At 40.8% G+C, this 27,668-nt stretch overlaps 1 protein-coding gene across 3 annotated transcripts; it reads left to right on the plus strand.

Moving 5' to 3' along the window:
• The first annotated feature begins 3,934 nt into the window (after window positions 1-3,934).
• slc26a2 (solute carrier family 26 member 2) lies at window positions 3,935-27,668 on the plus strand. Of its 3 annotated transcripts, XM_080201633.1 has the most exons (4): window positions 3,944-4,049; window positions 13,542-13,622; window positions 17,726-18,341; window positions 23,581-27,668. In XM_080201633.1, the coding sequence occupies exons 3-4, from the start codon at window positions 17,727-17,729 to the stop codon at window positions 25,108-25,110; spliced, it is 2,145 nt and encodes a 714-aa protein (XP_080057759.1). In that variant the 5' UTR covers window positions 3,944-4,049; window positions 13,542-13,622; window position 17,726; the 3' UTR covers window positions 25,111-27,668. The 3 variants fall into 3 exon arrangements, with proteins under 3 accessions (XP_080057758.1, XP_080057759.1, XP_080057760.1); XM_080201632.1 differs by lacking the exon at window positions 13,542-13,622 and having other exon boundaries at window positions 3,935-4,049; XM_080201634.1 differs by lacking the exons at window positions 3,944-4,049; window positions 13,542-13,622 and adding an exon at window positions 4,481-4,495.

Below are 27,668 nucleotides of genomic sequence, written 5' to 3' on the forward strand. Positions count from 1 at the left end.
ATGGCATGCAAACAGGTCAGATTTCTTAACGTAACTAGGTAAGATATTGGTTTACAGCTGAGCAAAAGTCTTTAGAGGGAAACGTGTGCTCAAATTTCTGACATGCATACAAGTTCCATGTTAGGATTCAAGTACTTGTGCATGAGTTGCAAAAACCCAGCTTGCAGGCGCAGCAGGTGGTCAGGAAGGCGAATGGGATGCTGGCTTTCATCGCGAGGGGGATTGAATATAAAAGTAGGGAGGTCTTGCTGCGGCTGTATAGGGCGTTGATGAGGCCGCAGCTGGAGTACTGTGTGCAGTTTTGGGTGCCGTACTTGCGCAAGGATATTTTAGCCTTGGAGGGAGTGCAGAGGAGGTTTACTAGGCTGATTCCGGAGTTGAGGGGGTTGAGCTATGAGGAGAGGCTGAATAGATTAGGCTTGTACTCGTTAGAGTTTAGAAGAATGAGGGGAGATCTCATTGAGACGTATAAGATGATGAATGGGATGGATAGGATAGAGGTGGAGAGACTCTTCCCGCTCAGAAAGGATAGTAGGACTAGGGGGCATAGCCTCAAGATAAAGGGGGGGCGGTTTAGAACAGAGTTGAGGAGGAACTTCTTCACTCAAAGGGTGGTGAATCTCTGGAATTCTCTGCCCGTTGAAGTGGTGGAGGCTGCCTCGCTAAATATTTTTAAGACGCGGGTTGATGGGTTTTTGATGAGAGAGGGGATTAAGGGTTATGGGGAGAGGGCGGGAATGTGGAACTGAGCCACGACAGATCAGCCATGATCTTATTGAATGGCGGGGCAGGCTCGAAGGGCTAGATGGCCTACTCCTGCTCCTATTTCTTATGTTCTTATGTTCTTATGTACTAACAAAGAAACAAACAAAGAACAATACAGCACAGGAACAGGCCCTTCAGCCCTCCAAGCCTGCACCAATCATGTGTTTTCTTACTAGGCCATCCGTTTGTATCCCTCTATTCCCAGTCTGTTCATGTGGCTATCTAGATAAGTCTTAAATGATCCTAGCATGTCAGCCTCAAACACCTTGCTTGGTAGTGCATTCCAGGCCCCCACCACCTTCTGTGTAAAATACGTCCCCCGCATAACTGTAATGAACCTTGCCCCCCTTACCTTGAACTTGTGACCCCTTGTGTTTGTCATTTCCGACTTGGGAAAAAGCTTCCAACTGTTCACCCTATCCATGTCCTTCATAATTTTATAAACTTCTATTAGGTCGCCCCTCAACCTCCGTCTTTCCAGGGAGAACAACCCTAGTTTACTCAATCTCACCTCAGAGCTAAGACTCTCCATACCAGGCAACATCCTGGTAAACTTTTTCTGTACTCTCTCCAAAGCCTCCATGTCCTTCTGGTAGTGTGGCGGCCAGAACTGGACACAGTATTCTAAATGTGACCTAACAACATTCTATATAACTGCAACATCATATGCCAACTTTTATACTCTACGTCCCGTCCAATAAAGGCAAGCATGCCGTATGCCTTCTTCACCACCTTTTCCACCTATGTTGCCACCTTTAAGGATCTGTGGACTTGCACACCCAGATCCCTCTGTATATCTATACTCCTGACGGTTCTGCCATTTATTGTTTACCCTATACTATGGCCAAGCCAGTTCTGTACCCATCCAGCTAGTTCACCTTTGATCCTGTGAAATTTAACCTTTTGCATCAGCCTGCCATGAGGGACCTTATCAAATGCTTTACTAAAACCATGTAGACAACATCCACGGCCCTTCCCTCATCAATCATTTTTGTCATATTCTCAAAAAACTCAACCAAATTTGTGAGGCATGACCTCCCTCATACAAAACCACGTTGTCTATCGCTAATGAGATTATTCTGTTAGTACTGTGCGGTGGCACGGTAGCATAGTGGTTAGCACTGCTGCTTCACAGCTCCAGGGTCCTGGGTTCAATTCCCAGTTCAGGTCACTGTCTGTGTGGAGTTTGTACATTCTCCTCATGTCTGCGTGGGTTTCCTCCGGGTGCTCTGGTTTCCTCCCACAGTCCAAAGGTGTGCGGGTTAGGTTGATTGGCCATGTTAAGAAATTGCTCCTTAGTATCTAGGGATGCATAGGTTAGAGGGATTAGTGGGTATAATTTGTAGGGATATGGGGGTAGGGCCTGGGTGGGATTGTGTTCAGTGCAGACGCGATGGGCTGAAGGGCCTCTTTGTGCACTGTAGGATTCTACGGTTCTATAAATGTGTATAGATCCTATCTCTAAGAATCTTCCCCACCAATTTCCCTACCATGCAAATCAAACTCACTGGCCTATAATTACCCGGGTTATCCTTGCTACCCTTCTTAAATAACGGGACCACATTTGCTATCCTCTAATCCTCTGGGACCTCACCTGTGTCCAATGAAGAAACAAAGATTTCAGTTAGAGGCCCAGCAATTTCATCTCTTGTCTCCCTCAGTAATCTAGGACAGATGCCTTTGGGATTTGTCTGCCTTAATGCTTCCTAAAACACCTAACACTTCCACCCTTGTAACTGTGATTTGTTCTAACAGGTCTACACATCTCTCTGAGACACTACCAATCAACGCGTTTCTCTCCTTTGTGAATACTGATGCAAAGTATTTGTTCTTGGGAGGTCCGACTCTTTGACAGCCCTCTTGTTCCTCATGTATGTATAAAATGCCTTGGGATTCTCATTAATCCTGTCTGCCAAGAATATTTTGTGACCCCTTTTTGCCCTTCTAACTCCCTGTTTGAGTTCTTTTCTACTTTCTCTGTATTCCTCCAGTGCTTCATCTGTTTTTAGCTGCCTGGGCCTTATGTATGCCTCTTTTTCCGTTTTGATAAGACCCACAATTTCTCTGGTTATCCACGGCTCTTGAATCCTACCTTTCCTATCCTTCCTTTTTACAGGCACATGCCTGTCCTGCACTCCTATCAACTGCTCCTTAAAAGACTCCCACATATCAGATGTGGATTTACCCTCAAATAGCCTTTCCCAATCAACAACCACCAAATCTTGCCTAATCTGGCTGCAGTAAGCTTTCCCCAATACAGCAGCTTACCCAGAGGACAACATTCCTTTTCCATGACTATCTGAAAGTTTACAGAATTGTGGTCACTGTATGTCACATGTTCCCCCACTGAAACTATTTTTTCTACACCTATCCAGAATCTCCTTACATATCCATTCTTCAACTTCCCGTGGGTTGTTGGGAGGCCTGTAATATTCTCCCAGCAAAGCGACTGCGCCCATCCTGATTCTGAACTCTACCCACAGTCTCTCATTACATGATCCTTCCAAATTGTCCACCCTCTGTACTGCTGCAATATGCTCCCTAACCAGTATTGCTACTTCCCCACCTCTTCTAGCTCCTCTTCTTTTTCGTCTAAAATACTTACACACTGGAATATTCAGCTGCCAGCCCTGTGCTTCTTTTGACCAAGTTACTACAAATTGTGCACTTAGGAGTATCACAAAGGAAATGTTTTTCAAAATTTTTATTCCATCCTTAAATTACAAAACCAACGCTCAAGATGCATCCTTAATCCATTCCTTGCTTGTTCTAAAATACCAAATTCAAATTGAATCCGATTCAAGGTACCCATAAAATGGACAAACAAGATCCAAAGCTGACAAAATAGGGCACTGCTTGGGCTTGATATTAGTCAAAAGACAGAGAAGCGAGATCACTAAGGGGGAGGGAATCTCCGGGCACTCAGTCGCAGCAGAAGAATCAGCGCTGCAGGAACAAGCAGACTGGATACAGTGACAATCAGTGGGCCGGGGCTCTGAGCCAAGCAGTGCAGGCCTCATACAGGTCCGCTTGGCAGCACATGGTCGGAGCTCCGGCCAATGAAAGGGCGGCCCCGGCGCCAGTGGGTGGGCTCACTTCAGCCATGTCCAATGGAATGGCCAGGTGGCGCTGACGTTGAGCGGGGGCGCCGTACGTGGCCAATGGCCCGCTGGGTGATATCAGCTGGAAGAAATATTGCTACAATTTATTATTCCATTTCAGGTCAGGCTGGAGTGTGATTACCTGTTACACTGTGATCATCGCTAGCCAGGAGCTTGGCTGAGGTGAGTGAGTTCATTGTACAGCGAGGCAGAGCAATTTAGCTGCAATGAAATTGACTGAGCAGCACCGCGATCGCGCCTTCTGTTTCCCATGTTGTAAATTACTCAACAGTTTCATTGTGTTCTTTTTAAAATGTGATCTAATCCATTCCCGTGGCTCTGAAAGTAGATTGAGTTACACTTCTGCTTGTTGTCAGAGGCTACTGTATTGCAAGCTAAAGACAATTTGGGGTTCTCCCTGATCCGCACCACTGACTTGTGACATTTAACAGTAGATCCCTTTGTGAGGTGGCAGGTTACCTGCTCAAGAGGAAATGTTTTTTTGAAACATCCATTGCATGCTGCGCGAAATCGACCTCTGACATAGTTGTTGTTTACTGCTCCTTCTCGGAGAAAAAAAATAGATGGACATTCCCAACTTTGTGCCGGCTTCTGTGAAATTAAAACTAGTAAGACGTTCTTACTGTGTTTACTCCAGTCCAAAGCCGGCATCTCCACATCAAATTCAAACTAACCAGGGAGAGGGGAATCTTAAAATTAAACAAAACCGAAAATGCTCCAAGTACTGAGCAATTGTGGCAGCATCCGTGGGGAGAGGTAACCTTTCAGGTCGATGACCTTTCGTCAAAGTTGGCCTTTTAGGCATTTCCTTTGTAAGTGAGTTGAAACTAACTATGCAAGTTCTTTTACCATTTTGGGACGTTAGGAACAGACTACAGCAGAGTACGATTAACAGGGTCAATACTAGGTTTCCATCAAGATATTGCAGTTTTGTTGCATGCATCCTTGAGATAACCGAAATGTTATAGCAACCCGAATGTTGTTTATTTTTTAAGGGGTGCACAATGATTATTGGTCTTCCATAGAATGTACTAAACTTAGATTTAATAAGCATTTTAAACGTGATTTTTATTCTAGGAACAGTCCGGTTTCAGCTGAATACTTGTTAGTCATGGAGAATAATGTCCCTACAGTATGAACTGTATCCTACAAATAATATTAATACAATTGGCGTTTATTTAAGGGGAGGGGTTGTTGCTTTGGTGTACTCACTTATAAAAGAAATGCCTAAAAGGCTAACTCTAATGAAAGGTCGTGGTGTAACTTTCTGCAAAGGCTAGCAGTTGCCCATGTTTGAAAGGCTGCTCTGTTGTCCACAGACATACAAGAAAAAACAAAAAGATCTGTCTTTATCACTTTTCATGACCCCATGACCGGCATAGTCACTTCACAGCCATTGAAGTATTTTTGAAGTGTGGGGACTGTTGTAATATAGGAAACATGGCAGTTAATGTGTGCAGAGTAAACACCCTCAAACAACAATCTGATAATGACCAGATAATCTATTTTTGTCATGTTGATTGAGGATAAATATTGGCCAGGGCACTGGGGATAAAACCCCTGCTCTCCTTTGAAATAGTGCCTTGGGATCTTTTACATCCACCTGAGCAGGCAAATTTAATGTCGCATCCAAACAATGGCACCACCAATGGTGCAGTAGTCCCTCTATGGCACTGGAATGTCAGCCTTGATTTTTGTGTGCTCATTTCCTGATGTGTGGCTTAAACCTGGAAGAGTACTCAGGCTAGTTGAGATAAGTGAAATGTGACCAGATAATTTTTTTGTGAAGTTAATTGATGGATAACTATTGGCCAGAACACTGGGGATAATTTACCCTGCCCTTGTTTGAAGTAGGGCCATGAAATCTTTTGCATATATGTAATTGGACAGATGGGTCTAGGTTTAAGATGTCTTCAACACCTCTGACAGTGCAGCAGTCTCTCAGTATTGCACTGAACAGTTGGCTTTGATTTTTGTGCTTATGGTCAAGAATGGAGTTTAGAATCATAAAATCCCTATGCTGCAGAAGGAAGTCATGCACCGACACTCCAACGAAGCATCCTCCCCAGGCCCTATCCTCATAATGATACATATTTACATTGCTACTCCACCCAACCTACACACCTTGGGGCACTTAAGGGGCAATTTAGTGTGGCCAATTCACCTAACCTGCAAATCTTTGGACTGTGGAAGGGTAGTGGAGGAAACACACAGGGACAGAAAGAATGTTCAAACTCCACACTGTCACCCAAGATTGGAATCAAACCTGGGTCCTTGGTGCTGTGAGGCAGCAGTGCAAACCACTGTGCTGCCCTAGTACCTAGACGGCATGGTGGCACAGCAGTTAGCACTGTTGCCTTGGAGCATCAGGGATCTGGGTTTGATTCCTGGCTTGGATCACTATCTATGTGGATTTTGCACATTCTCTCTGTCTCTGCATAGGTTTCTTCCAGGTGCTTGGTTTCCTTCCACAGTCTGAAAGCTGTGCTGGTTAGGTGCACTGGCCATAATAAATTGTTCCTCAGTGTACCCAAACAGGTGACTAGGGGATTTTCAAAGTAACTTCATTGCAATGTTAATGTAAATCTACTGTTGACACTGATAAACTTTATAAATTTTTAAAAATCTCATGACTCAACAGAGAGAATGTTACCAGCTGAGCCAATAACTTTATGTTGCTCTAAATTATATATTATTTAGTTCAATTATTGTATTGCTAATTTTCTTAATATTGTCATGGTAGACAGGTTCACCCTTATCGTTATCATTTTTTAAATTTTCAGACCTGCTAATGTCCTATTAACACCACAACATCTGTGTAATCCAAAAGAATGTAAGTGTGTGCCATCAAAGCATCTGTTGTTTAATACTGTAAAAGACAACTGATCATGGCTTCACAAAATCAGGCTAGACCAATATTTTCTGTTGGCATGGTGGAAGAGTTTTCAATCTTTCGAATAGTTTATAGAATATACGAATTCTGCAAACCTTTGAAGTTCTGTTTTTGATATGTTTTAAATAAATAACTGCAGCCTTTAATTTTTTGCAGTTGCATATGTAAGAGGGAATTGTTCCATTAAAGGATATTCTTTTTCTCGAGTTCTTGGCCCAAGTTCTTTTGGTAATTATTTTCTGAATTGCGGCAAGTGGTGAGAATTTTTTTTAACCATGGGTGGGGTGGGAAGGCAGATCCCAAGTCCACATTAGCCAGAATGAAAATCTAAGCCAGTGTGATGGCGTTAACCTAATCCGCATGCATATCTAGCTAAATAAGATAACCAACAACACCACTCCCACCCCACCCCCATCCCCACCTCCATCAGAGGATGTAATCTCACAATATATACATTATTTTGCTAATCTTGCTGTTTACTGTAAATTTGTCTTGCATATCTGTTGCCATAATTCCACTTGAAATATTCTTCATTATTTGCTAATGTTTTGGGAATTTTGCAACCAAAATGGTAGATAAAATGTAACAAGGTAATCTTTTGATTAATTGTTTCCAAACAGTGGACCAGAATGATATAAGAAGACAAGGTAGCAGGGTCATGCTTGGACGCCTGGTTTAGAATAGTAAGCTAATAAGGTGGTGTTTCTGTCTCTTGAGGGATGCTGGACCCACCTGAAGCAATATTTTCTGTCAGCTTCTCATGAGGTCACAATATCCAGAGTAGCAACAGAATTAATTTCGCTGGTGGCAGAAAGGATGTACAGCCAAGAATGCACGTCCCACATGGACATGGATCATATGAGCTATTAATAAAGGTTTGGTAAACATAAAATAAGTTTGTGACTGTCAAGCATTGGGTGTGTCCAACTGTTTGCCTATTGCCACGGGTATGACGAAACCAGCCTACAGTATAAGTGGGATGGATCCACAGCACTAGGAGCCAATGCTGCCCCAGATGCTGCTGTTTAGAGGTTCTGTAATCTAGTTAGAGCACTATTTTTTTGATTAAATTAAAATACAGATGTAACTTACTGAATTCATTTTAACATTTGAATATTAAAACTAATTTTAAACTGAGGCAGCAACCCCACCATAACCAGCTATAGTTCTAATATGGTTTTGCCACCTTGTGATGACTGCAGCAAACTTTTACTGTGTATGGTATATACAACTGCCATGTTTTGATAATAAGTAAGCTGGTTTGTAATTGAATTTCTTGTGATCTGTAAAACTTGTTACTGCATCAAAATTCACTACCTTACTGTGTCCCAGTAAACCCAATTAAGCCGTAAATAAACTCTCCTCCTGTAACTAGATGCTAAAGGTGAGTGTAAACTTTTTTCAGTTGGTAGAACTCTTGGCTGTTGGCTCAGAAGATTGTGATTTCAAGTCTGATACTAGGAATTGGCACAAAGTCAAGGCATTATGAGAGTCTATTGCATTATTGGATGACCATTACCCAATGTCCCAAATGATTTGTTGGTTTAGGTATTTATGGCAGGGAAAAGTCACTGGTATTTAACCAACAGGATCAAATAACAGAATGAATTAATAATCAACGTGATGGTCAAGAGACTTAACTAAACCTATATTGGCTGCTGTGTTCACCTAATATAACAATAATAACTACTTGTAAACTGGTTTTATGTAATCATGAGGCATTAACTTCTCTAGGATTATCTAGAAAGTAAGCTAATCTCAGGCTCTTTTCTGCATTACTGACTATTGTCTTCAATCCATGTCCTCTGCTTTTCAACAAGTATAAGGAGTTACATATATCTCTATTATGAAGATGGATTTTATTACCCGTGCCTTTTGTCAGTATAATTTTGAGTTATCTATTTATGCCTTTGCAATTAGTGTTTTCTTTTGAGGGGGTGGACGGGTTGAGGCAGGAACGTTTCTGCTTGTATTTCCTTTACTAATTTGTGTCACTACATATATAGACCTGGCTTCCGTGATCAGTGGTAAAGGGACAGCACTCACCACTGACCTTGCAAAGAAAAGCTCTATTCTGATGTGGCTTTATACTTGGTCCAATCTCTGGCATCCAGCAACAGTGATGCGCCGCCAATCAGGCTGAAGAATTTTCACAGATTGCAAAACACGGCTTATAATTCATGCTTTAACCATTGCAAAGAAACAATAAAACAAAGATTTAGACATACACATTGGTTAAAGTTATGAACCGAAATATCATATGATTTTTGTTTTTTGTTTTAATTAATATTTTGAGAGAATGAGACACCATGCTTGTAAAATTAGTTTTTCAGGACCAAAGAACTTGTTCAGAAGTTTAGAAACTCAGTAACACCTGATAAAACAATGTTTTTAACTGTGAAAATAATGCAAAAAACCCTCAAAAATGAACTTAATATTCATTCACTGGTTCTGTACTGATTGCATCTATGAAGACATAAATGACTGTTGATTTCTAAACTTCCACTTTTAACCGCATGAGTAGATGCCAGAAATTGCAGTTCACTGGATATTACAATGGCAGCGAGTGCTGAGAGTTTTGCCATCATTACAAATCCAAATTCCAGACCTATATAAAGGGGAAATTTGCAAATGTTAGCAAGGTTTGTAACTTGACATTGCTAATCTTGTTACTTGAGTATAATCAACCATAAATTCACACTCTCATATTATCACTCAGCATAAAAGATGCAAGATGCAATTACTAAACTGGAGGATTATTCTGTGAATGCATTAGATCTTTTATGCTGAAAAACTCATAATCTCAGTCATTATTCTATTAATGTACACTCACTGAAGTGCTCTGTAATCTTACATGTATAATTGTCCAAGTTGATCTTGTTTCATCGCTAACTTGCTTTAATCATTGATTTTTCTAATGACTTGCTGTCAGATTGATAAGACATTTTATCCTGATGTAAAACTGTCAAATTAACTAGGTCGAATGCATGAACTGAAATGACTGTTGGAGTTGGATCTAAAATGATTAACTGCTCTGAAAAGAATGACTTTGAATTTGGCATTCAAATGATTAGGTCTATATGAAAGTGAAGAATGCAGGTATAGCTGCAATACATGTTATCAAAGTACAGCGATCCGACTGTGGTAATAAAGTGAAATATTAACTTGTACTGTCCCTATCCAAAACTCAATCAACGTTACTGAATGTTCTTGGCTTGAGTATTTTCACAGGAAGATATAACTGAAGGTAAAACATTAGGGCAGTGTCAGATTTGTTTCTCCAGCCAGGAACATTTGGTAACATGGATGCTTGCCAGAATCTCTGAGTAAATTTTTTTTATTCATTCGAAGGACGTGGGCATTGCTGGCTGGCCACTATGTATTGCCCATCCCTAGATGCTCTTGTTCAGAGGGCAGCTGAGAGTCAACCACATTGCTGTGGCGCTGGAGCTAGACTAGATAAGGATGGCAGATTTCTTTCCCTAAAGGACATTATTGAACCAGATGTTTTTTTTCCGACAATTAACAATGGTTTTATGATCATCAATAGATTCTTAATTCCAGATTTTTTAATTGAACTCAAATTCAAAAGCAGGATTTGAACTCGAATCCCCAGAATATTAGCTGTGTTTCTGGATTAATAGTCTAACAATAATACCACCAAGCCATCGCCTTGCCAGTGTCTGTGATTATTACTACTGCCTCTTGGCAATTTATGCAAAATGGTGAAATTTTTTTCAGGAGAAATGTTGTTCAGGATCGTGGGAAATGCTACCTGCTGTATTTGAATTGTTACATGAGCTCTTTACCATCCATCTAAACTGTTTGTCTGGAAACTAGGGGCTGAAGGATAGGTTTTCCAGCAATGCAGCATTCTGATTTTTGCACGAGAGTGTAAGACCTGACTTGTAGTGTCTGGATCTTGGGTGGAAGCTTGACCCACAAGCTTCTGATTGAGATGAGGGGGCTACCTATCATATGTCTCAAAGTATTTAGATCCTTTTGGGCATGACCAATTGAAAGGTTATTTGCCCTAAGGCTCGAGTACAGTTCAATCCAAACTTTCTCACAAGAACGTTAAGAATTGGGAGCAGAGCTGGGCCATTCAGCCCATCATCCCTGCACTGCCAATCAATACCATCATGGCTGACCTGATTGTGGCCTCAACTCTACTTTCCTGTCTGTACCCTATCTTCCCCTACCCTCCTCTATTATCCCCTCCTTCCCCCACCACCACCAATAGGTCCTGATCTTTGATGCCCTTGTTTATCATCATGTCTGATCTAATTGTGGCCTCAAGTCTACTTTCCTGTCTGTACCCTATCTTCCCCTGCCCCTGAATTCTCTCACTTCCTGCTCCCCCGCCGCCTCCACCACCACCAATAGCCCTTGAATACCCTTGTTGAACAAAATTCTATCTGACTATGCCTTGAATATATTCAGTGACCCAGCCTGCTCGGCTTTCCGGGAATGGGAATTCCATAGATTAGCGATCCTCTGAGAGAAAAATAGATTTTCACCTCTCAATTTTAAAATCTTGTTTTTAAAGCCAATTCTAGACTTCCCCCATAAGGGGAAACATCCTGTCAGCATCCACCCTGTCAAGTGCCCTCAGGACCTTGTATGTTTCAATAAGATCACCTCTCAAACTTCCAAATACTGATGGAGAAAGGTCTTACCTGTCTCTCATAAGACAAGCCGTTTGCCCTGGGAATCAGTTGACGAACCTTCTCTGAACTGTTCCTAATACAATTATATCCTTTCTCACATGCAACAATTTCATTTCAATTGTGTTAAATTCCTGCCATCTAAATCCGATATGCTTAAATTATTTTATTTATCAGTTTTAGCTACGTTTCTTCTGTTGTGTTCTAATTTGATAAATCAGTGCAGGTCTGATTCCTTGGCCAAATGGCAGCTGGTTACCCATTTTCTAATAAGTGGGTGGTAGTTCAGCTTCTAATAAGTGACTTTTTTATATTGATTTCAAAATTAAAGGAACTGTATCTGGTTTTTCAATGGCTACGTGGCTTCTACCTGAGCCAGTGGTTCAATGGTATAAATAAAGCAGTGCTGATGATCGATAGGATGGTAAGAAGTCTCACAACACATTTTAAGTCCAACGGGTTTATTTGGTAGCAAATGCCACTAGCTGTTGGAGCGCTGTTCCTTCATTAGATGAGTGGGGATTCTGTTCACAAACAGGGCGTATAAAGACACAAACTCAATTTACAGAATGATGATTGGAATTTGAGTCTTTACAGCTAATCAAATCTTAAAGGTACAGACAATGTGAGTTACAGATAGTGTGACATGAACCCAAGATCACACTAAGTCACAACTATCTGTAACACCCCACGACTTTCCTGACTTGCAAAATCTCACTAACTGTCCTGGCTGGAGACAATACACATCTCTTTGACCTGTGCTTAACGCTCTCTCCACTCACATTGTCCGTACCTTTAAGACTTGGTTATCTGTAAAAACTACCTTCCAATCATTATTCTGTAAATTGAACTTGTGTCTTTATACGCCCTGTTTGTGAACGGAACTCCCACTCACCTGAAGAAGGAGCAGCACTCCAAAAGCTAGTGGCATTTGCTACCAAATAAACCTGTTGGACTTTAACCTGGTGTTGTGAGAGTTCTTACTGTGTTTACCCCAGTCGAACACCGGCATCTCCACATCATGATCAATAGGATGCCCAGTCCAGAGTCAGTGAGGATTCAAGAATGCAAATGGCCAGGGTTCAGCCTAAAGCACGTAGCTTGACTAGTGAAGGGATCAGTGGTGAGGGGACAGGGTCTGTAACTGGGACCAAAGGCAGTGGTGTTAATTTTCCTGATGATTGGCCTCAGAAAGTTGTACTTCATCCAAGAATTGATAAGAGATGGTGTTTCTGACAGGAAGAGTGTAGCCAGAGGGTTGAGAGAAGAGCTTAGTATCTTCACCGTAAAGGTGAAAATTGACCTCCAATTGCAAGTGACATGACTAAGGTGCAGTTTATTAATTAGTGTCACAAGTAGGCTTACATTAACACTGCCATGAAGTTACTGTGAAAATCCCTTAGTTGTCACACTCCGGCGCCTGTTCGGGAACACTGAGGGAGAATTTAACATGGCCAGTCCACCTAACCAGCACTGCTTTTGGACTGTCGGAGGAAACCAGAGCACCCAAAGGAAACACATGCAGATACTGGGAGAACATGCAGACTCCACACAGACAGTGACCCAAGCTGGGAATTGAATCTGTGTCCCATGTCTTCCAGGAATGGAAAAATAGTACAATTAGAAATATTGATGCACTGGAACTGTGCTAGCTTAATTTTCTGTTATGAATTTCAAGATCAGTTTGATTGGGTAAGCTGATAGTTATAAATTACTGTCTGTTGCTTTAGGTTTCTTGGGAATGCATCGTTCAGTAAACATCATGATAGTTTCTAAATCTGTTTTTCCAAGGGCTTTTAGATATTCTGTTCTTATTTCAGCTATACCAGGAGCTTTTCCTGTACTTGTCAATTTCAAAGCATTCTATTCCTCTCACATTCTATACCTCTGGCCCATCATTTGCCTCCAAATCTTGAAGAATGCTTTACTTGTGGACCATTGTACAATTCACATCTGTCCATCTTTTTGCCTCTTTCAAACAATTTTTCACCACCTGTGCCTCTTCTGCGCCCACTATCTGTTGTTATCCCTTTCTTTATCTGTCGAAGATTTCACTTTCTGGTGCATAATTCTCATTTTGTGATTCCTTTGCAGCTTTAATACCTCATCAGACATCTCATTATACCAGCTCTCTTTAGACTGTGTTTAATTTCTCTTCAATTTCATCATACTCAGGTGGGTTTATTTTCTCTGTGTGGTATTATTGCTAGGATTTCATCTGTCATTCATTCCTTGTCTTTTTTTTTTCCTTTCCCCTTTGGCAATATTTCTTTTCTATACTTTCTTTCATGTTTTTCTATTTGTTTTCTATTTCTGGTTCTGCGTGTTTAATCTTTACAGTCGATATATAATTGCCTAAATTGACCCTCGTGTCAGGAGGATTAGTAGGAAAAATGTGTGGGATTATGGGGATAGGGCCTGGGTGGAATTGTGTTTGATACAGACTCGAAGGGCAAAATGGCCTCTTTCTGTACTGTAGGGATTCTATGATTCTATGTTGGACCATAACAGCTAATACCTATACATCACAATACAGAGAAAGGGCTGATTGTGACTGTTGTAGATTTGATCAATTTCTAGATAGGCCACTCAAAAGCTGGGCAATTCTTCACCTAGGAGATCTGGCAAAGCCCCACCTGTAGATGTCTCCATAGGCAACATCACTCCCTCTCTCTGGTTCATCTTTTAAAATTCACCATGAGGGATGCTGAAGATACACGCAAAGGAATTATTTCTACTTTTGCATCATATCTAGATTGTTTAAGTATATTTGTGCTTGATAGAAGACTTGATGTATTTTAAACATTTGTCAAAGGGACATGCTTAAGTGAGACAAAAACCTACTCAGACATTTATCCCAGCCATGTAATGTAAGAGATTTTATCTCGATAACCGATCTCAGAGAGTCAGAAGGTGCGATATTTCTGAATGATGGGGAGGAAAATCTGCTAGGAAAATCAGTATGCACAATATACCATGCTGCTCATTCAAATGCCGTCCCTACTACAACAGAGGCCAATATTAAAAGAGAACTTTGTGGGCATTAACACTGACCCATAAAGTCTGATCTCAAGAGCATTGTACTCTGTAGGTACCCCAAAGATTAGTTGAGACTCCCACCCCTCGGAACTCCGAGTGAGAATTGCCGGGCAATTGCCTGGGGAGTTCAAATACCTCTGGGGCATTTACCCTGCACTGGAATCATCCAAAACTCTGATTTTGAAATCATGAGACTTCAGATGACTCTGATTGTCATACAAAAATAGTTAGTCAGGCAAAGTTAAAAGAATTAAAAGCACTTCTAACTTCTGGCCTACTAGAGTATTGAACTCCTCCCATGTGTACCCTCCCTTCCAAAAACCCTTCCCCAAGACTACCCTTCTGGCAACTGGCCTAGGTACCCACCCCAAACACTTTACCCTATCCTACCCACTTACCTAGGGGTATATTTTTACTTTCTCTGACTTTTCTCAGCCTTGCAACACCTGACCTTCACCCACCGACCCACCCAGCTCCATATTTGGGTGGCACAGTGGTTAACACTGCTGCCTCACAACTCCAGGGACTCAACTTCAATTCCCAGCTTGGGTCACTGTCTGTGCAGAGCTTGCATGTTCTCCCCATGTCTGAATGGGTTTCCTCCAGTTACCTCCCACAATCCGAAAAACATGCTGCTTAGGTGCAAAGGCCATGCTAAATCTCCCTCAGTGTACCTGAACAGGCGCCAGAGAGTGGCAACAGGGTATTTTCACTGTAACTTCATTGCAATGTTAATGTAAACCTACTTGTGACACTAATAAATAAACTTTAAAAAACTTTCCTACATTTGACTGAAGGACACTGGAACCCACTGAACTACACTTTCCTCACCTGGCCCAAGTTGGGAGATTAGGTGAGAAAGGTATGGCTGTGTTTCAATCTAAGCAAATAGGAGCAGAGATGCAATCGGACTGCGATGGATACTTCATGGAAGTTCTGGCCCAATATTTGGCATCTCAGGAACTTGGCCATAATTTGCACTTGTTTTTTTTTTCTAAATTTTGCATTGTTGCAAAATAAACAGCAACTCCAGGAATGGAATGCTGCAATGTTTAAATACCCTTTAACAAATGAGTACCGGGAAATGGGGACTGTATTCTTGTGAAATTCTGCTTGATAAATAGATGCTTCTCACTGGTTCCTGCTCGGCATTCACAAACTGAAGACTATTGTAAGGTGAGGAAATTAGAAACTTCAGAGCAAAGAAAGCACAGGAGACTAATTCATTTACTGCTTTTTTTTCCCCCTCCCACTGTTAATTGTCAGATTTTTAAATTGTGCCTAAATGATTTTCAAGATTTGTTTATTCAAGCAATTTCATGACGTTCATTTTAGGAATTTGAGGCAAAGAAATATGGCAAAGTAAAACTTGTGTTGGGATCGTATTTTGTGTGGTGGCAATGACCAAAGGATTGCAATAATTTGTAGATTTGTTGTTATATATGCTTTTCCTGAAGTGTTTATCATAATCTTTAAAAAGAATTATATGCATTATTGGGGTAATTTTCTGGCCACATTGGTCGGATGAGGGTGGATGGGGGGAGATGGGTGGGTGAGGGTTAAGGTCTGTGAGAGTCAGGTGTTGGGAGGCTGATAATTGGCAGGGAGTGTAATAATGGTGACATTCCAGGAACGCTACAACAACAGATGAATGAACACCGCTCGACAATCAACAGACAAGAATGTTGTCTTCCTGTTGGGGAACACCTCAGTGGTCACGGGCATTCAGCCTCTGATCTTTGGGTAAGCATTCTCCAAGATGGCCTTCACGACACACAATGCAGAGTCGCTGAGCAGAGACTGATAGCCAAGTTCCGCACACATGAGCACGGCCTCAACCAGAATCTTGGGTTCATGTCACACTATCTGTAACCCCCACGACTTGCCTGGGCTTGCAAAATCTCACTAACTGTCATGTCTGGAGACAATACACATCTCTTTAACCTGTGCTTAACCCTGTCTCCACTCATATTGTCTGTACTTTTAAGATTTGATTACCTGTAAAGACTCACATTCCAACTATTATTTTGTAAATTGAGTTTGTGTCTTTATATGCCCTGTTTGTGAACAGAACTCCCACTTACCTGACAAAGGAGTAGTGCTCTGAAAACTAGTGGATTTTGCTACCAAATAAACCTGTTGGACTTTAACCTGATGTTGTGAGACTTCTTAACGTACATTCCAGGGTGACAGAGAGGATTGATGCCAGGAGGACACATGAGATCATTCATTTTTTTTCTGACATTGGATACCTTGTCAGGCTCCTGGCAATGACTGCAGCTGCTGTTTCATCCCAAGAGGGTTTAGCCTGGTTAGCTTTAGTTCTTCTATCCAATTTAGTGGCCCACCTCTCCTCCACTGCATCCTGTTGGGATTTGCCTCCTGGAAACATGGAGCTGGTCTTCTTGCAGCCATCATCTTGGCTTAACTGAGAGTGAGTGTAGAGGGAATGTTTAAATGTAGCTCCCCTTTGTTAACAATCTCTATCTGAGCCCTACTTCAGGCAAATTGGATGCCTGTGGACTCCAGTGGGGTGGGGGGAGGATATTGGGTGTCTTGGAGCATATTGCAAATCATCGTGTTTGCTCTAGTCAAATGATAGAAATTTATTTGTTACCACATTCATGCTTCCATTCTGTCTGCATAACAGACTAACAAGTGTATTCTGTCAACTTTATGAATGTACTGACCACATGATAATGACTAGACAATCTGTTTTGTGATGTTGATTTGAGTGAAAGATATCAATCAGGACATGAGGGATAATTTCCCTGCTCTTTTTTGAAGATAGGCATGGAATATTTTACAGCCTACCAAAAGGGCATGTAGATCCTTAGTTTAACGTTAAAGGATAGTATCTTCAGTAGTGCAGTGCTCCCTCTACTGCTCCCGAGTGTCAGCTTTGATTTTGTTTTTCAATGCACTCAAGCCCTGGAGTGAGTCTTGAATCCAGAACTTGGGTGTCAGAGGTGCGAGTGTTACCAACTGAGCCACACCATTTACTCCTTTTTTGGTTGCAGGAATAAGCAAGCTATTTGAGATAAGCTAAATAATTCTAAGAGACATGGTTTCCAGATAAATGATTCAAACTTGTGTGGTCTAGTTGACCGAGGATACAATTTTGGTCAATGTTGGTAAAGTCATTCAAAATGCTTGATCTTGCTACAAATGTCATTTACTACATCAGTTATTGTAATCATGACTGACCAGTTTCTTCTATGTGTTTATACGGTTTGCAGGATGGCTTCCACAGAAGCTAACAATGCTGATAGCATGTTGGCACTCAGTACCATGGCCTCTCCTGATATGAAGAACAGAAAATATTCTCCCATTATTTTAGAAGAGCAAGAAAAGAATACGTTAGACGTGAAGAAGATTGCAGTGAAAAGGCTGAAAAAGTGTTGTTCCTGCACCCCAACCAGAGTAAAAAACTTATTTCTTGACTTCTTTCCTGCCATACGATGGTTTCCAAAATACAAATGGAAAGAATGGATTTTGGGCGATATTATGTCTGGTCTGATAGTGGGCATCCTACTCGTTCCTCAGTCAATAGCCTATTCATTGCTCGCAGGGCAGGAGCCAATATATGGGCTGTACACCTCATTCTTTGCCTGCATCATCTACTTCCTGATGGGAACATCAAAGCACATTTCAGTTGGTATCTTTGGTGTGCTTTGCTTAATGATTGGTCAGGTGGTGGATCGGGAGCTACAGTTGGCTGGGTTTGACATCTATGATGATGGTAATAGCACTTACCAATCTGAAACGTTCAATCAGTCTGCTGGTCTATGTGGTCGAAGTTGTTTTGCCGTTCGCATTGCCACAACATTGACTTTTATGGCTGGGGTTTATCAGGTAAGGTGAACATTGGCCAACCATTTTAAACCCTGAATCAATGCAGTGATGTATTTATGAATCTGGAAGTTCCTCAGTGAGGGCAATCTGAGATTCATATTGAACCCATTCTGTTGATTAATCTCAGCAGGTCTGATAGCAGCTGTGAAGAGAAAATAGAGCAAACATTTCGATTCAGGATGACCCTTCATCAGAGATCGGGTGAAGAGCCATCCAGACTCAAAACACTGGCTATATCCTTTCTCCACAGATGCTGTCCGACCTGCTGAGATTTTTCAGCATTTTCTGTTTTCGTTTCAGATTCCAGCATCCACGTATTTTGCCTTTACCATTCTGTTGATTATCCAGTTACACTTAAATTTTCTGCTAATAACTTTTTATATTCAACTGTAAATCAACATGAAAAAAAGTTGGTCAAATGAAAGTCTGTATGAAAATTTAAATTTACAATTCATTTAGCCTTCATTCACAAACATAGGCTCAGTATATGTTTAAGAACAAACTGTCATGGCAGCTATTTAATTTTTAATATGATGTGTGCATAACTAAATCCATTTTAGGGTACCCAAGAAATATGGTGCAGCTCTTAATAAGGATAAATTAAAAATACAAATGCCCAATAATTATTATGAAGACCAAGATACCAGCTGTACCAGGAAATCTGATCACAATTTGAAAGGACCCTGAGCAAGTGTGATTGTGAGAAATAATGAGGTTCTGTAATGATCAGGGTGGTCATGAGGTTCTGTAATGATTGGGGTAGACAACTTTTGTCACCAGGTGAGACATGCTGAGGTAGAATTGATTGGATCATCAAGGATCAAGGAATATCTTGGTGCATCATTGTACTTGCCTGCCTAGCCTGCACCCAAAATGTTGTAACCTTAAGCCATGTGATTGGTTTGTGCCCAAGGTGCAGATATTTCTGGCCTCTATTATGGTGGAAATTCAGCATCATTATAGCGGTAAAACTATTAAACTAAAAAAGCCCAATAGGAATGGTTTTGATGGATAGTGACACACAATATTTACATGTGTTTCAGAAAACAACCTCGCTCACATCTATTGGGATGGCCTAAATCCACAAGCTTAAAAGAGAGTGTAGGAATGGGGTCTAATTGTCCCAAATTCCTGAGATTCTGAAAAGGTTCCAGTGAACTGGGGAAAATAGCAAATGTAATGCCTCTATTCAAGCAAAGGAGTTGACAGAAAAGAGTTGTTCTCACATCTGTCATTGGAAAAATAAGGAACAAGTAGCAAGTCAAAAATTTTAAGGCCAAGTGCCTTGGTTCTATAAAAGGAAGATAAAATTCAAATCTTGGGACAAGATTTTTAAACTATAGTGGAGTTGAGAGCAGTGGAAAAGTAGGAATCCAATTAGAAAATGCTAGGGAAAAACTCAGTGGGTCTGGCAGCATATATGGAGATAGAAATAGAGTATCATTCTGAGTCCAATAAGACCCTGCTTCTGCACTTGAATAGAAGCATGGAATTGAGGCCTATATCAGTCAGTCATGATCTGCATGAATAATGGAGCCAGTGCAAGGTGCCATATGGCCTATCTCTGTCGCTATGTACCATGCTATTATGTTCACTCAGTTACTTATAATAGTGTGTCCCTTGCCTATTGCATGCCCCCTAGCATGTTTACCAATTTCAAAATAGTTTACCAATTTCAATTGGGACCTAGCAGATCATTTTTCTTCAAATAGAGACACAAAACTCCCATAGTAAATTGAATAACTAAAATAGTTTTAAAGTTAAGATTAAAATGCTTTTACAAAATAAAGCAGAAGGGAATGAAAAGTTTTGCGATGATCAACATGCAGATTTCCCATGCTTTTACTTGCATCGGGTCAGCACTTTTTATAATGGTAGGGGTAACTAGGCCACAGGCAAAAAACAACATTGCTTGACAATGATTCCACAATTCAAATTCCCTTTTCATTTCATGCAATTCTTGGCACTTTTAGCCCCATGTTTCATAGTTCAGCTCTTTTATTCTTTGAAAACTGTAAATGAACAACTTTTTTAATGTTTTAATTCTTTTATTTTATACTTAGGTTTACTAGGCTGATGCCAGAGTTGAGGGGGTTGAGCTATGAGGAGAGGCTGAATAGATTAGGCTTGTACTCGTTAGAGTTTAGAAGAATGAGGGGAGATCTCATTGAGACGTATAAGATGATGAATGGGATGGATAGGATAGAGGTGGAGAGACTCTTCCCGCTCAGAAAGGATAGTAGGACTAGGGGGCATAGCCTCAAGATAAAGGGGGGGGCGGTTTAGAACGAAGTTGAGGAGGAACTTCTTCACTGAAAGGGTGGTGAATCTCTGGAATTCTCTGCCTGTTGAAGTGGTAGAGGCTGCCTCGCTAAATATTTTTAAGACGCGGGTTGATGGGTTTTTGATGAGAGAGGGGATTAAGGGTTATGGGGAGAGGGCGGGAATGTGGAACTGAGCCACGACAGATCAGCCATGATCTTATTGAATGGTGGGGCAGGCTCGAAGGGCTAGTTGGCCTACTCCTGCTCCTATTTCTTATGTTCTTATGTTCTTAAACATTATCCCTTATCAGTTTTAGTGCTTAATAGGGAACAGTCAAATGAGACAGTTGTTGTTTGATATTTATTGGTGTGTAGATGTTGAGAAGTAAAGCTTGGCTGCACTGGGCTTGTCACACACTTTGGTAGTACTGAGAAATGCTGTGGGCTTTGTCATTGCTCAAGGATGGCCCTGAAATTTAGCATCACGGGGGGATGGTACTGGGTTTTTGTCTCACTGGGCTGAGGAGGCTGGAATTTGACAACCATAAGCAGATCTTTTGACCATAGAATCCTACAGTGCAGAAGTAGGCTATTCGGCCCATTGAGTTTGCACCAACCACAATCCCACCCAGACTCAATCCCCATAACTCCCTACATTTACTCTAGCTAGTCACCCTGACACTAAGAGACAGTTTAGCATGGCCTATCCACCTAACCCGCACATCTTTGGACTGTGGGAGCAAACCAGAGCATCTGGAGGAAACCCATGGGGAGAATGCGCAAACTCTACACGGACAGTGACCCAAGCTGAGAAATCGAACCCGGGTCCCTAGCGCTGTGAGGCAGCAGTGCTAACCACTGTGCCACCTTGCCGCCCTTAGGTCTGGTATCAATGTGGAGGGCAAAACTGAGATTTGGCAGAGAACTAGGGAATGATTGAAATATGAGGATTAGTTCATAAGCAGATTATTTGGACCCTTAAGCAATTGAGAGTGATATGCATTTATGTAACACTTTTCATGACTATTGGATATCTCAAAACAATGTAGTACTGCCCAGCTAACCTTCACTTAGAGCAATATGACAATGACCAATCTATTTTTGTGCTGTCAATGAAGCCAATACTGGAGGTAATCTCTTTGTTCTCCTTCAAAATACTTCCACCCAAGAAAAAATGCTGGGACTCAGATTAACAGACTGCAAAAGTTCAAGAAACTGGCTCACCTTCATCTTCTCAAGGGCAACTAGAAATGAGTAATGAATACTAGCCTGGCTGTCAATGCCGACATCCTGTAAATGAATAATTCTTCTAAAAAATGGCATTTCCAAAAGTTATGCATACACTCTGACCCGCACAGGAATGTACTGGAATCCCGAGTGTGGATTTGAATCTGGATCTTTGTGACAGTAAGCAACATTGTTGCCAACCAAATGCGGCTGATCAATCTCGATCTGCAGTTTTGCTTGTTGGTAACCTTAAATTTACAAATTCTAGTTGTATGATTTTTTTTTAAATCTACAGCACCAAGGACCCAGGTTCAATTCCAGCCTTGGGTGACCGCCTGTGTGGAGTTTGCATGTTCTCCCTGTATCTGCGTGGGTTTCCTCTAGGTGCTTCGATTTCCTCCCACACTCCAAAGATGTGCGATTGGGTTGCTTGGCCACGCTAAATTGCTCCTTAGTGTCCTGTAGTTTAGGTGGTTTAGCATGGTAAATGCACAGGGTTACAAGGATATGGTCACTGGGGTGGAGGAGAGGGGGTTGTGGAGCTAGGGGTTGAGTACGATACTCTTTTGGAGAGTTGCTGAAGACTTGATGGACAGAATGGCTTCCTGTACTGTAGGAATTCTATGGAATGTAAGCATTGTTGACAGAGCCAACATTTATTGCTTGTAACGAGTTTTCTTTGGCACATCTGAATGGCTTGTTCAGGCATTTAGGAGCCAACCATGTTAGTATGGGATTGTGCAAGGCTGGAGTCACATAGGCCAAACCAAATAAGGGCCACCTAAAAGACAGTTACAGGATACCTGAAATATTGATTGCCGTTAATTCCATTCATCGTTTTATTTTTCTAAATCTATCTCATGATTTGTACAAAAAAACCACTAGGACATTGTTACCTTATATGACTTAAGTCTCAGTTCAAGATAACTGAGCTCAATAAATGATGCCCTAGTACTTGTCACTGTAATGCTCTGGTGCCAGACAGAAATAATAGTGTCTCTGAAAGTAAGAATGTGAAGTCCAATGCAGTCAATTAAAGGGCTTGCCTAGTTGTCCTAATTATAGCCACAATTCCATACATCAGGGAAATTTCAATGCATTATTGCTTCACGAAGATCACATCTGGTGCCTGGGTTCAATTTCAGCTTGGGTCCCTGTCTGTGCAGAGTCTACATGTTCTCCCCGTGTCTGCATGGGTTTCCTCTGTGTGCTCTGGTTTTCTCCTACAGTCTGAAAGACTTGCTGGTTAGCTGCATTGATTATGCTGAATTCTCCCTCAGTGTATCTGAACAGGCACTGGAGTGTGACAACTTGGGAATTTACACAGTAACTTCATCGCAGTGTTAATGTAGCCTACTTGTGACGTTAACAAATAAACTCAATTTCTCTGACTCTTATTAGAAGACCAGTGCAGTTCAATAATTTCTGATAGAGAGTGCAGACCTGAAGTGCCAACTCATCTTTTTTCCAGATATTAATTGATCTCTGAGCACTTGCAATGTTTTCTTCTTCTTGTTCATTTCCAGCATCCATTTGCTTTTCATTTGTACAATTGAATAACAAGGTTCTAACAACATATCTTGCTTGGTTATTTAATTTAATTGTTATGTTAAGCCTTTTGAAGAATGCAACATGTGCAAAACTAAAGGGGATTAAGTGTCAACCACCACATGAACGTAGTCAGTCAACTATTTCTACCTCTCTGACCTTTGTGTTACTTACAGTGGTTTTCTTCACATTGTTTGCAGGTGGCCATGGGCATCTTCCAAGTGGGCTTTATATCAGTGTATCTGTCTGACTCCTTACTTAGTGGATTTGCTACTGGAGCATCGTTCACTATACTCACCTCACAAGTTAAGTATCTTCTGGGGATTAGCATTCCACGCGCCCATGGTCCCGGTTCACTTGTGAAAACCTGGGTTTACATCTTCAAAAACATCCACACTACTAACATCTGCGATCTAGTCACCAGCCTGGTGTGCCTTCTGGTGCTAGTGCCTTTAAAAGAAATAAATGAGTGCTGTAAAGCCAAGTTAAAAGCACCAATTCCAGGCGAGCTTCTGGTTGTAGTCTTTGCTACTCTGGTCTCTCATTATGCTGACTTGAATACCAAGTTTAATTCTACCATTGCTGGAAACATTCCCACTGGATTTATGGCCCCCACCTCACCAGACTGGAATTTGATACCTCGAATTGCCGCTGATGCCCTGCCAATTTCTATAATCGGTTTTGCAATTACCGTTTCTCTTTCAGAGATGTTTGCCAAGAAGCATGGGTATACAGTGAGAGCCAATCAAGAAATGTTTGCCATTGGGACCTGTAACATTATACCGGCATTTTTTCATTGCTTCACAACTAGTGCTGCTCTTGCCAAAACCCTTGTGAAAGAGTCCACGGGTTGCCGGACACAATTCTCAAGTATAGTGACTGCTTTAGTGCTTCTCCTTGTGCTTCTTGTGATTGCACCTCTTTTCTACTCTCTTCAAAAGTGTGTACTAGGTGTCATAACCATTGTGAATCTCCGCGGTGCTTTGAGAAAATTTATTGAGTTGCCCAGAATGTGGAAGGTGAGCAAGGTGGACACTGTCATATGGTTTGTCACAATGTTATCTTCAGCCTTAGTCAGCACAGAGTTAGGACTGTTAATTGGGGTTAGCTTTTCTGTGATCTGTGTCATTGCACGAACGCAAGTGCCAAGAGCCGCTCTGCTCGGCCATCTGGAGGGGACAGAAATTTACGAAGATGTGGGAAGATATAAGAATCTTCAAAATTTGTCTGGTGTCAAAATATTTAGATTTGAGGCCCCATTGTACTACGCAAACAAAGAGTTCTTCAAAAAATACCTCTACAAACAGACAGGAGTTAACCCAACTCTCATAATCATAGCGAGGAAAAAAGCAGAAAGGAAAATAATCCGGGAAATGAAACAGAAGGCGACTGTGAATTGTCACACTACTGGGAAGACTGAGGCTACGGTGCAGCTCTCCAAGCAAGAGTTTGAATTCCATACAGTTATCATTGATTTTTCAGTCATTCAATTCCTGGATACGGCAGGTATAGCGACGGTGAAGGAAGTCTATAAAGATTACAAACAGATTGGAATCCAACTTCTCCTGTCAAACTGTAATGCATCAGTTATTGACAGTCTTCGCAGCGGAGGCTATTTTGAAAATGGTGACATCCACACATTGGTATTCTACAGCGTTCATGATGCAGTCATGTTTGCTTCAAATGTACGCCAAAAGAATGGTGATTGGGAAGCAAACAACATCTTTTAATATTCAACTGTGACCAAATACAGGAATACTGTCCAGCATTGTTAGCTTGAGAAACTTGAACATGTAGTTTCAAAGCAACCTGAAATAATTTCTTCACCTGGTTCATTATTTTACAGGCATCTGCAGAATGTTTGTTTTCACATGTGTTTTTGTATATTTCTGGTCAGGATGCTTATTATGAGATGGGATTAGGAAATGCAGAGGTTTCTAAGCAATAATATTGAATAGTTTTTGTTTAAATTAAATTCATTTTCTTTTCAGGGGAAGCTTCTGGTTTTTAAATGCTTAACATTGGTGAAGTTTAATGTTTGAACTGGTTGTTAGCAACGTTTTCCTGGAGGCTGCTGAGTTGAGAAGTGAATTTTGAGAAAGATAATATGAAAAAACACCTTCATAGTCCATAGTCAATGTCAAGCAGACTATGAACTAAATAGATCTGCCCTTTTCAGCAGGCTAATGATGAAGTACTGCTTAAACCGTATTTAGCTTTTCAACTCATAATGTGCTTATGCCTTTATCATACTCTCAAGTGTTTAACTTGGGGGCACAGTTTCAATTTTACATAGTTTTTAGGGATTCTCGGTTTTAATCTTTTATTTGTGAATTCCAGGTGCAGAAACAAATGTAATTACAACTACTTCTACCATGCATCAACTGGGAAAATGTGTCAAGAAAAAAGAAATATATGCTGCGGTGTCTCTGTGCTGGCGTAGATCCAAAACAGCAGTAGTTTTCGAGATAAATGATTCTTTTTTTAAAATAGAAAATGGAAATGCATAAATTTGTAATTTATTCTGAACTTTTCTTCCATGTTTCACTCTTGATCTCTTCATTTCCCTCCCACCTAAAGACAAGGTGCTAACTCTTGGTGAGATATACTTTATTTCCCACCTCGTCCTTGCTGCTGTTTTATTCCTTTTGTGATGCCTGAGTGTCGGCTTGACATCAACTTTGGAATAGTGCATAACTGAGCCCGATTTCCAGTTTATAGTCATGCATACATTCTGCCTTAAAGCAATAAAGTGAAGGAGACCTGACTGACTTGGTGTTATCTCCCTTCCTTAGCCCAGGAACCTAATGCCAAATGATTTGCGCTGGCACAAATCCCCATACTTTGGCACAGCTGACCCCGAAATCAAACTCTGCACGTTCCGGATGATGCACTAGCAACTTGATGCTTCACTGACCTAACCAGTGGAATGACTACATCAGTCATTTATTTTGTTTTTTTTCAAAGTTAAACCAAGAAAGACACTCATTTTTAACTTTGGAAACCCGCTAGTGACTTTATATAACAAACTTTACTTTTAAGAAGTCGCAAATTCAGTCTATCGTGATCTTAGCATTAAGAATACACCTATCATTAAAATACTTAGTTCCTTATTACTGACTAGCTAAGTCTGCAGGTTAACTTGAAGAGATGGTTTTTAAATATACCCCATAATGTCAAGGACCATGGTTTATAATGTATATATTTTGATAGTATTCCAATAACTTGTAAATCATTAGCTTACATTAAGAAAATTGTAGGAGAATTACTTCATTATTTTACTTGTAAGTTTTCCCCTTATTTCTGTTAGGTTTTTAATTGAAAAACCTGGGGTTTAATCTATTGATTTTTGTTTTAATGTGTATAATTCTGCCAACAATGGGGAGCTGAAGTTCAGTTTGCAAATGCAGTAGTCTTTCTGCAATGTGCCTTGAACAGTAATTAGTTTTGCACTAATGATGGGCGTTCTGAAGGATAATCAAGCTGCTATATTTAACCATTTTCATTGTAAAGCAATATGAAAGAGTCAGACAGCTTAGCTGGTCAATTAATCCAACAGTAAGTGGCATTGACAGCATGGAAGTACTCCCATTGCTCGAAACAATAGACTCAAATACTAATACACAGCACAGAAACTCTTTGTAAGAAGCCTAGACAAATATCTGAAATCTGAACATCTTATCAAGTGTAGAGTACTTCCAAAACAGAGACCGTAACATTGCATAACTGCTTATTTTTATTGGAGGTTGCATGAGTTCAGATGACATATCCTACCTTATAATTGCACTTGTGGCATTCGAAAATTCTTTTTTTTATAAGAATAAGAGCTTTTTTTAATTCAATTAGAGGTGTACGAAGGAATATTCAAAAATATTCCTTCCTACGCCTCTGCATAGTTCTAGATAAATATAAATTTTTGGATTTGTGAAGATATCTGGAAAATGGTGATTCTTTTTAGTAATTGCCTTTGTTAAAATAAAACACTGATAAAATGAAGGTACTCACTGTTTTGAAATCGTCGATATGGCCTGAAAGGGGAATCTGTTTTAGATTATCTAGAACTGTTTTAGATTTTTACTTAACTTGAATTCAAGTTGTTTGACAGACGTGGACAGAAAACAAGATGTCCATTTGTCCCATTTTGCAGCCTTTGTTTTAATTTTCTACATTTCAATGTGTAAACAGGGCGGAATTTTCCCAAAATTTGTTTAAGTGTCAGGCTTCTCTCCAGAAGCGCAGCCAAGTTTTCAGCCCAGGTTTTCTGACATTTAGTGCAGAAATGTCTGGG

The sequence above is a fragment of the Carcharhinus amblyrhynchos genome, chromosome 13, assembly GCF_965287045.1.
Source record: "Carcharhinus amblyrhynchos chromosome 13, sCarAmb.v2.hapA, whole genome shotgun sequence".
Taxonomy (NCBI): Eukaryota; Metazoa; Chordata; class Chondrichthyes; order Carcharhiniformes; family Carcharhinidae; genus Carcharhinus; species Carcharhinus amblyrhynchos.

Excerpts from the sequence above, each read along its gene's own strand:
- slc26a2 (XM_080201632.1), top strand. The coding sequence starts at position 17,727 with ATGGCTTCCACAGAAGCTAACAATGCTGATAGCATGTTGGCACTCAGT. Across the intron at positions 18,342-23,580 it reads TTATGGCTGGGGTTTATCAG|GTGGCCATGGGCATCTTCCA; the intron begins GTAAGGTGAACA and ends CATTGTTTGCAG.